At 41.8% G+C, this 15,870-nt stretch overlaps 1 protein-coding gene and 1 non-coding gene across 2 annotated transcripts; one reads left to right on the top strand and one right to left on the bottom strand.

Moving 5' to 3' along the window:
• Positions 1 to 3,265: 3,265 nt before the first annotated feature.
• LOC145785542 (uncharacterized) lies at positions 3,266 to 15,163 on the bottom strand. Its single transcript, XM_082597202.1, has 7 exons — positions 12,916 to 15,163; positions 12,334 to 12,479; positions 11,857 to 11,908; positions 11,267 to 11,361; positions 10,883 to 11,044; positions 10,020 to 10,179; positions 3,266 to 4,210 (listed from the first exon to the last, which is right to left on the bottom strand). The coding sequence occupies exons 1-7, from the start codon at positions 15,087 to 15,089 to the stop codon at positions 3,994 to 3,996; spliced, it is 3,006 nt and encodes a 1,001-aa protein (XP_082453328.1). The 5' UTR covers positions 15,090 to 15,163; the 3' UTR covers positions 3,266 to 3,993.
• Positions 5,251 to 5,357, top strand: LOC145786050 (U6 spliceosomal RNA). The gene has a single exon (XR_014291268.1). It is a non-coding gene; the product is annotated as a U6 spliceosomal RNA (small nuclear RNA).
• Positions 15,164 to 15,870: the final 707 nt, after the last annotated feature.

Here is a 15,870-nt window from a genome sequence, read left to right as displayed (position 1 = left end):
TGAAATCATAACTTAAAACACAAAACTGCACTTTGAAAATGTTTTTTTAAAGCAAAATAGTCCATGAATGATCGTCTAGTTTTAAACAATAATACAATTTTGGTAGAGGTGACTTTCTTCAACAATAAACACATGAAACCAAGCAACCACACGGCATACAACATAATATATTAAACTGAATTTGAACTATAAACTACGAACGTTTTCGGCCATACACATGTTAGCCCTTTTCAAGTAACGAAAAAATAACTGATTTTACATCTACATTGAAATAAATAACTGATCTACGCACTAAACTGAAAACGAAATACACAAGAATGAAACGGCAAAGCAGAGGAGAAAGGCACATCACATGGCGGTTAATTCCGCGAGGCAAACACGCGTGACGCATCATATGATGAACTAAGAAAAGACGGCAAATAAGAAGCACCTGCGTATTGAGGCTAGGATTGCATGATTTTATTAGCAAAGCCTCGTGGATTTTAGTGTTAAATTCGGTGAAACATTTACGCAAAACTCTAAAAGATTTCGATAAGATGTCGTGCGAACTGTTCGCACGACGCGAACTGTACATACATTGGTATGTTCACGCGGCATTTGGCCACGAGAGTGAGGGGGCACTTAGATTTAACTAATTTGAACAGAAGAAGTGCCATTAAAGACCATATATTCGATTGCCAATCATGTTTAAACAACAAACCATCCTTGAAATCTTTTAGAGATTTGCGTAAACGTTTCACCGAATTTGACACTAAAATCCACGAGGCTTTGCTAAAAAAATCATGCAATCCTAGCCTCAAAACGCAGTTGTTTGCCACAGGTGCTTCTTATTTGCCGTCTTTTCTTAATTCATCATATGATGCGTGTTTGCCTCGCGGAATTAACCGCCATGTGATGTGCCTTTCTCCTCTGCTTTGCCGTTTCATTCTTATGTATTTCGTTTTCAATTTAGTGTGGAGATCAGTTATTTATTTCAATGTAGATGCAAAATCAGTTATTTTTTCGTTACTTGAAAAGGGCTAACATGTGTATGGCCGAAAACGTTCGTAGTTTATAGTTCATGTTCAGTTTAATACATTATGTTATGTTAAATGCCGTATGGTTGCTTGGTTTCATCTGTTTATAGTTTAAACAATAAGTCAAGTAGATTTTTTAATAACGGTTCCATTCATAACGGACACGTGTCTTACAGAACAAGACATTTATTTAAGCTACAGATGTCTCAGTTGTCTCACTTTTGTGTCGTCAGCACGTCTTGACTCTGCCCAAAACTTTCGCTCAACGTTTGTTGCAGCTAGTGTGATCTTGAATGCAAATTGAAGTGTAATATACTATAGGCTATGGAAGACTAGCCTACACAGCAGCTTGTGTTCATCCATCTCGTAGTTATGGTACTCAGCATTCAAATATAAAAAAGCTGACTCTGAAGAACTTATATCGCAAGCGTGAGTAATGCTCACTTTTATTTCCTATGTAGCCTATGACTTTCTGGGCTTAAAAACTTTCAATTTACTGATCATAATAAACTTACTCGGAAAGAAATGAAGCTTTCTCTTAAATCACTTCGGAAAGCAAGCACCGAGTTAATAGAAAATATTCCTGTTCCTTTCAAATATTGTTCTTCAGAAATAGGCATCAAAAATTCACATAGCCACATGCTTGACGTGAAATATATTGTCAAAAATAAGCTGTAAAATACAGGGTACACTTTACAAAAAAATGAAAGCAGCACCTCACTTAAAAATAGGCACCGTCTGGTTAACAATAAATTACAGTTGATTGACTTTTACGACTGAAGTGCGCAAAAAGATAAATAACATTTAAGATGTAACAAAAATATACTGTGTATTTCAGTAGGCTAAATATAAACGCAGAAAAAAAAACGCTTCCAACTAGAAATCAGGTATTGTGGCCATCTTGAAAACGTATTTGTGAAGACAGCAGATAAACAAAAAATAACTCGAATTTATCCCTTCCTACGTTCTTGTGGTTATTGGTCATCTAATGGGTTGACATTTTATTACATCATGATAAGCTTGACAAATTCCCTATGAAAATACCTGAGATATATTGAATTTAACTTGTCAGCTGAGAATCAACACAGTTTTAACTTTAACTGGTACAAAGAATACAGTCAAATAACCGATACAAAACATTGCAGTCACAGCACAAGAAATATGAGCGATTTTGAAACCAAAAACTAAAACAACTTTTATATCGGTGAAACACTGAGTTTTAATCAAATCGAAAACACCAATGCAGTGCAAAAACATATGTGCAGTGCTTGAGCATTGTAAGCTATGAAAACATCTTAGGATGAACTGGTGATGTTGAAAAACGAAGAGTCTGCTCAGGACATTAGTTTTTGCCGGACTCTTGCTAAACGAATGGGATAGGCATAAATTAAATAGGGTGAGGGCAGTGATGAAATAATAAATATCAACGTAATAAAAACTGAATTTTGGTTGAATCGGCTTTTATTGTAATAACTTATTGGCGGCTTAAGACGAGACACGAAGCAACAGGATGGAAAAGATTTAAAAAAAAAATAAACTTCTTCACCGGAGTGCCATGTAGGCAAACGCTGGCGTAAAAAGCGTCATAGTACTTCGTATAGAAGACAGTAAGAATGTAAGGCCAAGAGGATTTTGGCTTTTTTCCAAAGCCAAAGCCTTGTTCGGTACTACGACAGTTTATCGAACGACAGTTTATCGAAACGACAGTTTATCGAACGACAATTCATCGAACGACAGTTTATCGAAACGACAGTTTATCGAACGACAGTTTATCGAACGACAATTTATCGAACGACACAGGGCCGTAGCCAGACCGCAGAGCAAGGGGGGCCAACTTTTTTTAAGGGGGGCCGAAAAAATTTAAATGGGCAAAATCATTTTAAATGTAGCTGTTGCTCTTGAATGTTTGGATTTTTCCAGGGGGGGGGGGGCGGTTTTGTTTTTAAGGGGGGCGAGGCCTTCCTGGCTCCCTGCTGGCTAGGGGCCTGGAACAACAGTTAATCGAAAACCTAACCCCTAAAACCTAACCCCTAACCTCTAACCCCTAACCCCCAACCCTTAACCACTAACCCCTAACCGTAACCCTACCCCTTAACCTCCAACCCCTAACTCCTAACCACTAACTCCAAACCACTAACCCCTAACCTTAACCCTACCCCTTAACCCCCAACCCCTAACCCTACCCTTAACCCCTACCCCTAACCCTTAAACTCCAACTCCCAACCACCAACCCCCAATTCTAACCTTAACCTCTAGCCCCTAACTCCTAGCCTCTAGCCCCTTCGATGAATTGTCGTTCCGATGAACTGTCGTTTCGATAAACTGTCGTTCGATGAACTGTCGTTTCGATGAACTGTCGTTTCGATAAACTGTCGTTTCGATGAATTGTCGTTTCGATGAATTGTCGTTCGATAAACTGTCTTTCGATAAACTGTCGTTCGATGAACTGTCGTTCGATAAATTGTCTTTCGATAAACTGTCGGGTCACGGCCTTGTTCAAGTGTTGCGGCCGTATGAAATCCTGGTAGTTGGTATCCCATTTCGGTCTCGTGCAGGCTTTAACATTCAGCGTTTTGTCGCTTCTACCCTTTTTTTCATCTGTGTTATTTTATGGCAAGTATTATTGATTTCAAGGTTTAACGGCAGGATATAAATAAACTGATAAAATATACTGAAAAATGGAGAGTCCAATGTGTCAAGTTCAACGCTGCAGCCCAGGCTGAAAGACCACACAAGTGTGCGTGTGGAATCTCAGCAAAGTTGCCCTCAAGCAACTACAAGGAATGCAGCTTACTGAACATTAATTATATTTTTCATTCATTGCAACGTATGGAGACATGGATAGAAATTGGCCATCGATGTCAGAAAGCAAATAATGCTTAAAAAAGATCATATAAATATAAACTTTGTGTTTCGATGTGTACTGCATGAAATTCTCTTATGCTTTCAATATTCAATTTACTTCTGGAATTTCTCATCAGGAGTCTTTGTCTTGTTTGCTTCTGCGTTTTGTTTTACGCGACTTTTCATATTTGATCGTATCCGATTCTAAGATGCTTAGCTCAGTGAGTCTCTGTTGAAACGAGCAAGGGGCACCTATGCATGGATCGGCATACAAGCTTTCCTTCCCGGCGGATGTGGAGAAGGAATGTGACCCTTCATATCGGTTGCCGTATCTGCTTGACAAGCGTGACCTGCATCAATAAAAAAATGTAATTCGTACGAGAAAAGTTTTAACAAAATAAGAATGCGCTGAGTAAGACTGATAATTTAATCTGAAAGCCTTTTCACCCTGATAAATCAAAAGACAAGCCATAAATAAAATTCTTAGAGATTCAAACACAGTGAAGGGACCGGTGGTCATGGTCCAAAGGTCTGGCACGTGAAAATGCCTGGATCAAGTCTTGAAGAGGTTTTCTGATACCAAGGATAAAAATTCTTCGAGCACAGCCTACTTGGCGGTAAAAGAGAATTTTTCGTTTTAGCAACATTATATAAGTAAAGCAACCAACTTTCGGCAATTTGGTAAAGCCAGAGAATTCTATAGAAACTAGAGTAGACAGATAATTAATTAACTGACAGCAACTTGATAGGATTATCACGTTGCTACCAATTATCTGTCTATGGCAGGGGTCACCAACCTTTTTTGCATGCGGGCCACTTTGGCACTAAGGAGAGTTGTGGCGGGCCGCACTAATAAAATGTTAGGTAGGTTGACTCTTATGCCTACGCCTACTCTACAACGCTACTGCCAGGCCAAGCTCCTTTTACAACACTTTTGACTTTTTTAACAAAACTTAATAAACGAGGGCACTTGTTTTGCACACTTGTAGCGAGGCGAGCGGTTTCATCAGAATATTTATCGCCAAGCAAGAGTGGTGTTGTCACTTCGCATCACAAAAGATATCTTGCAATTAACAACTTCAGTAAACAAGGAAATGTTTGACACATCACAATACAGGCAACAATAGTGACCTGCAAACATATCAGCAAAAAATAGGCTCCAATAAAAGGGAGAAAGAAACCGGGCACCATGAAACAAACGCTTGTGGAAATCACCGAAAAATCGTAATTCTATCGTTATTCATGAACAGTCTTCCCTCTAAAAAAGCAATGAGTTGGTTTTCATCCTTTATGTGAGAGTCTATAAAACCTTCTTTCTTTTATTATAGACAACTGTCCCTTGTGGTGCTTATCAGTGTAGCAAGAATTTGTTGATTAACAACATTTTGCAGTACTTGCTTCGGCAGTACATATACTAAAATTGGAGCAATACAGAGAAAATTTGCAAGGCCCCTGCGCAAGGATGACACGCAAAATCGTGAAGCGTTCCACATTTCTTAAAAAAAAAACATTTTGCAGTAGGCTACTAAGCTAAATATTTTCATAACATTATCAGATAAAGTCTTTAAATTTATATATAATATTTTGCCTGGGCATGAGGCATGACGTTATCCTGGGCATGACGTTAAAAACTGCAACCGGTGGGAAAGGCTCCAGTGTGGGAACTCTGGAGTTATGGGGAATATGGAGTTACCCCTTAGTTTTCCATTACTCCCAGGTCTGCTCTGGCCCGTAGCAGTAGCACCTGTCAGGGCCCCAGCTATGGGTCAAATAACACCACTCCGGCTTGTCACCTTATTCAAACCTGGATGTGTGGCAGACTGTGCGGAAGAAGCTCATCACTGGACATAGCTCAACGGACAGGAAGGCACCATCCAGTATCACAGTTGCAGGACGTGCCCAAGAGCATGACGTGACACGTAGACGTTATGGTCATCCTGCTGCATCTCATGCTTCACCCAATCGTCTTGACCATGTCTTGCCATTGGACCCTGAAACCTGAGACAAGAGAGTGAGGTTGGAGTCCCGCGCAGCCCTTCCTCACTTTAAACAAAATCACGCGCAAGTCATGATCCGGGATCAAGAAGCCCTGTGGCGATGGAGGAACGGCGAACCAGATGGTGCGGATACACCCAAGCTGTAGCCATGATCCCACACACAGGCGGCTCAGGCCATATGGTCGTTCTCCACTGAATCCGAGCAGCAGTGGAATCCGGCAGCCCCCTGAGCGACCGAGCAGCCCTATCTAGGAATGCTCTGCTCGCCTCCGTAGTCTGAGGACAGGGCTAGAAAAGGTGCCCTAAAAATAGCCTGCTCCATCGTACCCTGGCCAGCCTGCCGCAGCTGGTGGGGATCCCTTCACGCGGTCAAAAAAACAAAAGAAAATTCTATAGTCTCAAAATCGCTTCATGGAATGTCAGAACACTGCTCGATAACCCAAACTCCAACAGACCTGCTCGCAGAACTGCTCTCGTGGCCAGAGAACTAGCCCGCTACAACATCGACATTGCTGCCCTAAGTGAAACTCGCTTTGCTGATTCAGGACATCTGTCTGAAATAGGAGGTGGCTACACCTTCTTTTGGAGTGGCCGCAGCATAAACGAACGCCGAGAGTCTGGTGTTGGATTTGCCATCAAGTCTCTCCATGTGAAGAAACTAACTAAGTTACCTAATGGGGTAAACGACCGCCTAATGTCAATGCAGCTTCCTCTGGGCAAAAACAATGCCACTTTGATTAGTGCTTATGCCCCCACCATGACCAACAATACCGATGCAAAGGAAAAATTCTATGAAGAACTAGACTCTCTTATTGCTTCCATTCCCAAATCGGAGACGTTATTCATTCTTGGCGATTTCAATGCCCGTGTTGGTTGTGAACACCAGGTCTGGAATGGCATTATTGGAAAACATGGTATAGGAAAGTGCAATAGCAATGGTCTTCTTCTGCTAAAAACCTGTGCCACCCATGGCCTAGCTATCACAAACACTATGTTCCGTCTTCCTACCCGTAACATAACATCATGGATGCACCCCCGCTCTAAACACTGGCATCTCATTGATTATGTCATAACCAGAGCCAAAGACAAACATGACGTACGTGTGACCAAAGCCATGTGTGGTGCTGACTGCTGGACTGATCACCGCTTAATAGTTTCCAACCTATCGCTTCACATCAAGCCCAAGAGAAGACCTCAAGGCCAAACAGTCACAAAACGGCTCAATATCAACCGGCTGAAGTCCCCTGACACTGTGAAGGAGTTTCAATGTGCCCTGAGAAACAATCTCTCAACCACAACCAGTAGTGATAACAACATTGAAAGTCAATGGACCACTCTACGAGACACAGTACACTCCACCGCATCTGAGGTACTAGGCCCCGCAGTCAGAAACCATCAAGACTGGTTTGATGAAAACGATGCAGAGATCATGGAAATGCTGGAAGCCAAGCGACTTCTACTTAGAGATCACCAGCGTAACCCCTTGGATGTTTCCAAGAAAACTGCCTTTACCAATATACGCAGCAAGATTCAAGCCAAGTTGCGAAACATGCAAGACTCTTGGCTCAGTGCTAAAGCTGATGAGATCCAAAGCTATGCAGATAGGCACGACACTAAGCGCTTTTACACCGCCTTAAAAACTGTGTATGGTCCGTCCACCTCTAAACCACGCCCCCTCTTTAACATCGATAGATCAACTCTGCTCACTACCAAGAGCCAAATCTTACAAAGGTGGGCCGAACACTTCCATGACGTTCTCAACCGGCCTTCAGAGATAAACGACGAAGCCATTGATCGCCTCCCTCAGGTAACCACCAATCGTGAACTCGACGCCCTCCCAACAGTTGATGAAGTTCAGAAAGCCATCGACCTCTTACCCTTGGGAAAAGCCCCTGGACCTGACTCTATACCAGCAGAGATCTACAAATCAGGTGGCAAGGGCCTTGTTGACAGTCTTACTGAATTATTCCAGTCAATGTGGGTTACAGGTGTACTTCCCCAGGACTTCAAAGATGCATCTATAGTGCACATTTACAAACGCAAGGGAAATCCCCAATTGTGCGACAACCATCGAGGAATCTCCCTCCTGTCAATTGCTGGAAAAATTCTCGCTCGTGTCTTACTGAACCGCCTCTTGAACCATCTCGAGCAAGGCCTCCTCCCTGAAAGCCAGTGTGGATTTCGCCAGGGCCGAGGAACTGTAGATATGATCTTTGCGGCCAGACAGCTTCAAGAAAAGTGCATGGAGCAACACCAAGACCTTTACACTGTCTTTGTCGATTTGACAAAAGCTTTTGATACAGTGAGCAGGGAAGGGTTGTGGAAGATCATGCACAAATACGGATGCCCAAGCACATACATCTCCATTGTAAAACAATTTCATGATGGAATGATGGCCTACGTTGCTGATGACAATGAATTCTCTGAAGCCTTCCCAGTTACAAACGGCGTTAAACAGGGCTGTGTCCTGGCACCTACCTTATTTAGCATGATGTTTTCAGCAATGCTAACAGATGCTTTCAGAGATAAAGACTGCAATGGTATTCCAATTCGCTATCGTTGTGACGGAAAACTTTTTAACCTGAGACGCTTCAAAGCACTCACCAAAGTTATCGAAACTGTCATCAAAGAACTTCTGTACGCGGATGACTGTGCCCTGAACGCCTGCTCCAAAAGCGAAATCCAACAACAAATAAATAAGCTCTCCTCTGCTTGCGATAATTTTGGACTAACAATCAGCACTAAGAAAACAGAGGCAATGTATCAACCAGCCCCTGGAAAATCCTATAGCAAACCACTCATCACTGTAAACGACCAGATAATACATGCATGTCAAAGTTTCAAGTATCTCGGTAGTACTCTTTCTAACACAGCCACCATTGACCTGGAAATCAACAACAGAATCGCCAAAGCATCTATCGCCTTCGGTAGATTGAGGTCTAACGTATGGGAGAGGCGGGGAATCAAGCTGCCCACAAAGCTAAAAGTTTACAAAGCAGTTATTCTGACGACCCTTCTGTATGCATGTGAGGCCTCGACTCTTTATAGGAGACACGAAAGGCAGGTGAACCACTTCCACCTCTCCTGCCTCCGAAAGCTCCTCAAGATTCGATGGCAGGACAAAGTCCCAGACACCGAAGTTCTCAGTAAAGCAAACATGCCCAGCACTCTTACCCTCGTAAAAAAGGCACAAATAAGATGGGCTGGCCATGTCCACCGGATGCCGAACCATCGCATTCCTAAACAACTGCTCTACGGAGAACTGACTAACGGCAAACGTCATGTAGGTGGTCAAAGAAAACGCTTTAAGGACACTTTAAAAGCTTCCATGAAAGAATTCGCCATCGACGTAGATTCGTGGGAAGACTTAGCCGCAGAACGACCAACATGGCGCAGTATTATTTATAAAGGCGCAGAATCAGCTGAGAAACACCGTACGCTATCTGCTGTCAGAAAACGAGAACATCGCAAGGCCCGAGCCTCAAACAACCCTGGCCCTAGCCAACCATCCTTCCAATGTCCATCCTGCAGCAGAAGTTTCACCGCACAGATAGGCCTCATCAGCCATCTCCGCACTCATGTAGCCTACACTGACCAAAGTCAACACTAAAAAAAAGGAAAAAGAAACTTGATCTCAGTCTCATTGGCCATCTTCGGAAACGAAGGGCGAACATCATCATCATCATCATCATCAATATTTTGCCAATTTATTATAAATTGAGTTGGCACACCGACCTATTTTGCCAACAAAAACTTGCATAAAGAGAACACTGCTCGTGAAACACAATAACGGTGAAACGCACATTGGTGTTTACATGACATTTGCAAACTTAAAATAAGCAACCCTATGCTCACAGACAATTTAGAAATTCGAAAACAGACGTTTTAATCAACCGCTGAGACAGTGTGGCTGGACATCGCATTGGAATAACTTTAAGCAACCCCCACCTAACCACTCGGACACTGCCTTCGTGCTCTTTAACTTCTCAAGAAAAGTATTTTTGGTTATACTTGTAGGCCTACGCTGATACCTTCTGCGGGCCGCAGCGATACAGCGTGGCGGCCCCTGGTGTATGGTATTCAAGAGTTATCTCTCTACCAAAGCTATACCAGAGAATTCTCTAAACAACACAAATCTGCATTGGCGAGAAAGGTGAATTACTTTGTTGACATCATTCCGTTCTTGTCACGTGATTGCATGTTTTTCGGTATGAAACTGGACGACGAGTTGATGCTCAATGAAGCGAAACCGGAAGTATCAACTCTGCCTCCTGGTTGGATAGGACTTGACCCATAGTAACCTCCACCGTTCACTGACAAATCTGCAGAAAACAAGTCAGATTTTATCGAAAGATTGAAACGTCACCCAAATTGAACAAAATCTTAAGTATTGTTTTTCAAGCTGCTTAAATTGTTTAAAACCGTTCATCACATTGGTCGACATCAAAGATGGCCGAGTTGAAGGAAGTTGCGAAGGATTGGAAATCATGGAGATGGATTAGTTATGAAGTAACAGTGAGTCGGAATCGACTGAACGCATAAAAAAGGTCAAATGTATTCAAGTTTGAACACATTTATTGGGAAAAAATAAAATTCTCAAAAGCGAAGTCATTTTAGAAGAATTTGCAATATTTCCGGGCGACAGTGACTTACACGGGACCAGGCATAAATGTCATGACGGGGGTTAATTGCGAACGTTGCTAAGCTTGGGCAATCACTTCTAAAGTCCAAACCTTATTTAACGTTCAAAAAAATCTCCCTCTGTATTGTCTTGATGAGCAATGCTTCCCAGTAAAACACCATTGACACCAGTGGATGTTAGTGCCGATCGCGGAGGAAGAATTCTTCGGGATGTTTAATTTCACGAATCAGAATTTTGTTTTTTGGTCAAAGATATGATCTGTAGCCATGTATGGCTTTATCTTTGTTTACACTGTAACGCCAAAGAAACAGAAACGTTCCGATAATGACCAATGAGTTGATTCCATCTTTAAAACTATCCTTCCTTCCATCCTCAAAACTCACCGCCCATTTTATGGTTCCAACTTTGCCGGGTCTCTTTTGTAACTCGGAATGGAGTGGGACGGCTTGCACCCCCAGACTGGAGCGGTATCGGTGAGTTGTTGGTGGCTTGTGCGGAATGGCCTCTCGATCCAGGAGGAGCAGCGAATGTAAAAGGAGGATTTTCTAAAAATCGGTTTTAAAATTTTGACACTCTTTGAACAGTTTTTGCTTTTCTCAAGCATTTAGCAAAATTCTAATGGTCTTTCCAATTATTTGAACAACAGTTAAAACATGAATAAATGTCAATATTACCAAAGGTTACAAACTATCACATCTATTAAAAGATGCAGTTATTTTAAAAAACGATAGGCTATCTAAGGTTAGCAATAATGGTAAGATACTCACGCCTGTCATCAACTCGCATGAGCGATAGATGAGTTTGTCCAACCGGTGGACCGGACCGCTCGCGGTTATACGGATCGGATAGTTTGTCGAATCGGCTGTTGGTGTAAAACATAAAATTTCGAGAACGAAAGACGGTTTTGCAATTTAGTATATAAGATAGTTAGATTTTCATAAAAAGCCTGGTTCAACACCAGAGTAAGCTGGGTGTTTAAAAGCAGACATTTTTTAGCTAAAGATATGGTAACGTAAGTGGGCCAACTGCAAATGCTGGCCTCAACCAAAAGAAGATTCAACTTACTGCTAAATATCTTAAGCTTAGTATGATGGAAGACAGTCTTTCGGTTTAATTTAGTTTTTGAGCATCAAACTCAACACTACAAGTTGAGGCATATATAGTATACACAGTATGCTCGTGTAAGTTAAGGCTACAGACTACAAGATATAATTATTTTCCACGGTTAAAAACAAGTAAAATTGACTCGTTGTATAAACATCGCTCCTCAAAAAATTACGGTGGTTGTGATTACGTAGACGTTGAATCAATGTAAAAATGACAGATCAATCACATAAAGTAAAACTACGTACTGCACCTTTCATTATCATTGCCTGCATAAGCGATTCTCCTCCTGCTGGCTCCTGAAACTACATCAACATAAAAGTTCTTAAAGTTGCGGGAAACACATGTAACATGGTGCACGGCAAACGAACTAAAGGGCGGCAAAAGAGATATTTTAACAATACCAAACAAATTACAAGACTGGAAACCATGCCGCAAATATTATCAAAAACAAAAGGCAGAGCAAAATGGAGGGAGTTCATCAAGGTAGTCACATGTGATAAAGCATGATCAACCTGTTAAAAAAGAACAACACTGCTCATCTCTTGGCCTCATGTTATAAACGTATAACCTAGTACAGTACTATGCGTTAAAGTCTTTTATTAAATTTTGGTTGAGTTTTGTAAACAATAATTATCACAAAAAATAGTAATATCCTCAAATGGAATTTCTTAACTCTCCTGTTTAACTTTCAGGGCTGCCAGTTTAGAAAAGTAAAATATGAACAAACCGTTTTTCATATCGCCATCAGTGGCCTTGAAATTGCTCATTGCCCCAACGCCTTCCCCTTTATATCGACTGCCTTCGTCAAATGACACGTCATGCGTCAATCGATATGACGCGGTGCTAGCTCCAGGTAAGATCGGCGAAGAGCCACTGTTCATGAAAGAGAAAGATGTCATATAAATTTTTGAGTTGAAGTTGTATGTGCGTATTGAACGCATTAGTCAATACCCAATCACCAACATGAAAACAAGAAAACAATTGAGAAATTGTACACTTGTGAAATTTCGAGGTGATGAGAATCAGTGAGTTAGGTTTATAGACGTGTTCTTTTACATGGGAGACAAAATTAAGGTAATGAAGTCACACACCAAGCCGCAAAGTTCCAGAAGAAATAGCAATGACCGTACTTTATATATGCTGCTAATTCCACAGCAACTTCATACGGTAACGATTCAATAAATGTTGAAAATTGACAAGTAAACATGAACAACAACGAATTATTGTGGAAAAACCAGAGAACTGTAGGCTACTTGCTATTAATAATATCATAGACATAATATTATTATGTCTAGTTCAAACAGCCTACCTTTCAAAATTCTCAGAGGGAACAAAGTTGGCTGAGTGACTTTCAGAAAGCAACATAGCGCGTTTTTGACCTTGAATTGCGCTTTGTTCTGAAGATTTTCGACGAAGTACGGCCTCTTCAATAGCAATGTCTCCGTTTTGGTATAAAAGAGGAGAATCCTCAGAATACAAGTTTGTGAGTAAGTCCCTTATTTGAAGGCGAGACTCGTTATTTGAATAATTGGCCTGTTGGTCAGAGGGATCTGCCAAATCTTTACTTTCATCCGCAACTTCATTGGCGATTGGTTCATTAGAGCTATTTCTTTCACTGGCAATTAGTTCTAGAAGCTTCTGAGCGTGACTTTCAAATTGATTTTGAGCATCCAAACCAGCTTTGCTAATTTCAAGTAAGTTCTCTTGCTCCAACTGCTTATGAGGAAGCTCTTCATGGTGTCTATGATATTTTTGGCGCAGTAACAGACTATAACGAGCAACATTCGATTTAAAACCTCCCCCGGCTGCAATTTTAACACAGACGCAATCATCCGACCCACTCACGGAACCCAGTTGATTCCGTCTTCTGCGCTTAACAGATTTTTCTACAATCTCTTTCGTATCTTTCTCAGACAGAGACCCCAGCGAAAAGTTCGGGGCAGTGGTGGGATTAATGAAATTCAACGATTGAGAAGTTCCTTCTTTCAGAAGCAAAAAAGAAGCTTTGTCCCTATTCAAACATAACTTGTCGACGCTCATACTGCTTGGAAGAAAAGAACCAGCAAGTGTATCTGGATGCAGTCCTTTCAAGAAAGTAGGTACATCTTTACCGGGCACCTTTGCGTTGTTTAAAAGTGGATCCAACCTACTGCGAGCATCGTTATGGACAGAAGTGGTCAGGTCGACAGAACGTGTGTAGTCCTCTGTCCTCAAACCTCCACGCAGAGCATCGGAGCGCAAGTTTCTTACAGAATTCTCGTTGCTAGCGTTCATTCCACGAGAATGTGAGTTCCTGGACTCGAGTAATAAGCTTTTTAGACCTGCTTTTTCTTGGTCAGAGTACCTGGTATCATCGTAATGCTTTATGGTAACTTTTCTCCGAAGGATACGAATTCCTTTAAGAGGACTGAGATGGCCACGCGCAGTCTGCGTTCGGCCAGGTGCAATGTTTGTTACTGGTGCACTACTGGGGTCCTGGTCAATAGATTCAGGGACTACAAGGACAGGGTTCACAGACTGACACGATCTAATAACCAGAGATTGCAATGGTGCATATTTGCGTGATTCTACTTTATCTTGGTCTTTAGATTGTTTATTTTCTTCACTAACATTCGCAAATCTAGGACCGTGGAAAGACCTTCTTGCTTTGGGAAGTCGATGTGTTTGTTTTTCGTCTGCGGTTTCTGAACTGCTTGTTTCTGCATTGTTTTCAGCTTTGTCGTTACTTTCAGTTGGTGCTTCATTGCTTGTGGTGTTTTCAGAATTCTCGGCCATGTTGGCAGAAGTGGAATTAATTGAGTGACCTTTCACCACAGCACCTGCGTTGAACGCTTCGTGCGGCTTCAATCTACCATTGCTAACGAGAACTTTGACGCCTCCACCGGTTGCCACCCGCCTAGCCGGCACGACAATTTGTTTCTTAGGCTTTTCCTCTTTATGTTGTTGAGCTAAACTCATGCGAGCCTGGACGAAGTGATCCATGTTTATCACGGTGGGTTGAGACGAAGGGTTGGTATAAGCGTGAAACGTGTTGGGATTTGAAGTTGGAAAAATGTGTACACGATTTGCAGTTAACTGGGGAGACGGATTCGGGACACCCAGTTGAACACCTACACTAGATAACGAAGACGACGTAGATATAGAACTAGGCGAGCGTGAAGAATTCCCTTCAATCTTATCAACGCTGTCAAAACATTTTGATGTTTCGTTAAGCATATCAATATGTCGTACCGGTGGGATATCTACAACTTTATATTCCAATGGGCGTTTGTTGGGTTGCTGCGGACTTGCAGTTTTCGTTCTCTCAGACGGTATTTTTTCCTCTATTTCCGCTGTATTTCTGAGAATGCTTTTGATTTCCTCACGCGCTTTGTTCTTCAGTTTCTTCAACTCATTCATTTCTAGCTCATCATCTTTTTGCCGTTTTTTGATTTTACGTTTGTAATAAAACGAAGAAGGAACACTGGTCTTCGATCCGGCCATAGACCTCAAGTACTCAATATGCTCATTTGAAACGAAATCTTCGTTGTCTGTCGCTTCTGGGCTGTTATCTACAATACCCCCTGTGCTGATGTCAACTACAGTCGCTGTAGGTGGGGTGGCACCAACGCAAGATAACTGTCTCTGCGTAAGCTTTGCTAAAAGTTGCTTATTGTTTGGTTTGTCGTCTTCTTTCTGTAATTCCCCAGCTGCTGAAGGCACTTCATGACGTAGTTTATAGTTTGAAGATCCAGTGACAAATATTTTGTTGTTGTAAGCGTCCCTGTACACAATAGAATCATTGTCGCTAGTGTCAGAGGTCTCTCTGTAGCCCAATACCCCATTACCATTGTTCTCGAATCTATAAAATAGTTCCGGAATGAAAGAATCGCCCAACGGCAATGCTTGCCCGGGTTGACGCACTGTATCGCTAAAATGGCGAGTTTTGCTGTCACGCTGCTTATCATTTTTAAGTGAGTAATTTCCTTCATCTTTTGGAAAAGTTGAAGCTTGTTCTACACGGAGATTACTACCCTGTTGATTGCCTTGGTGTTCGCTATATTTTTCCTCGTCGCGTTTGTGGAAAATGCCCGGACGTTTGACCGATCTACTTTGTAACAACGGCAAGTTGTAATCCGACATGGAAATGTCAGTGGTTCTACTGCTGAGAAAAGGCTTGATCAGATTAAGCTTTTTAAGCGATGCTAAAACGTCATGCTTGCTTTCCAGGTTCGTGGACACTGCACTGGTTTCAAAAGTTTTTTCTCTACTCAGAAATCTTATA

This window comes from Aplidium turbinatum, chromosome 16 (assembly GCF_918807975.1).
Source record: "Aplidium turbinatum chromosome 16, kaAplTurb1.1, whole genome shotgun sequence".
In the NCBI taxonomy this organism is placed as follows: Eukaryota; Metazoa; Chordata; class Ascidiacea; order Aplousobranchia; family Polyclinidae; genus Aplidium; species Aplidium turbinatum.
Note: the sequence above shows the minus strand (reverse complement) of the source record. Positions and strands in the feature narration are given on the sequence as shown.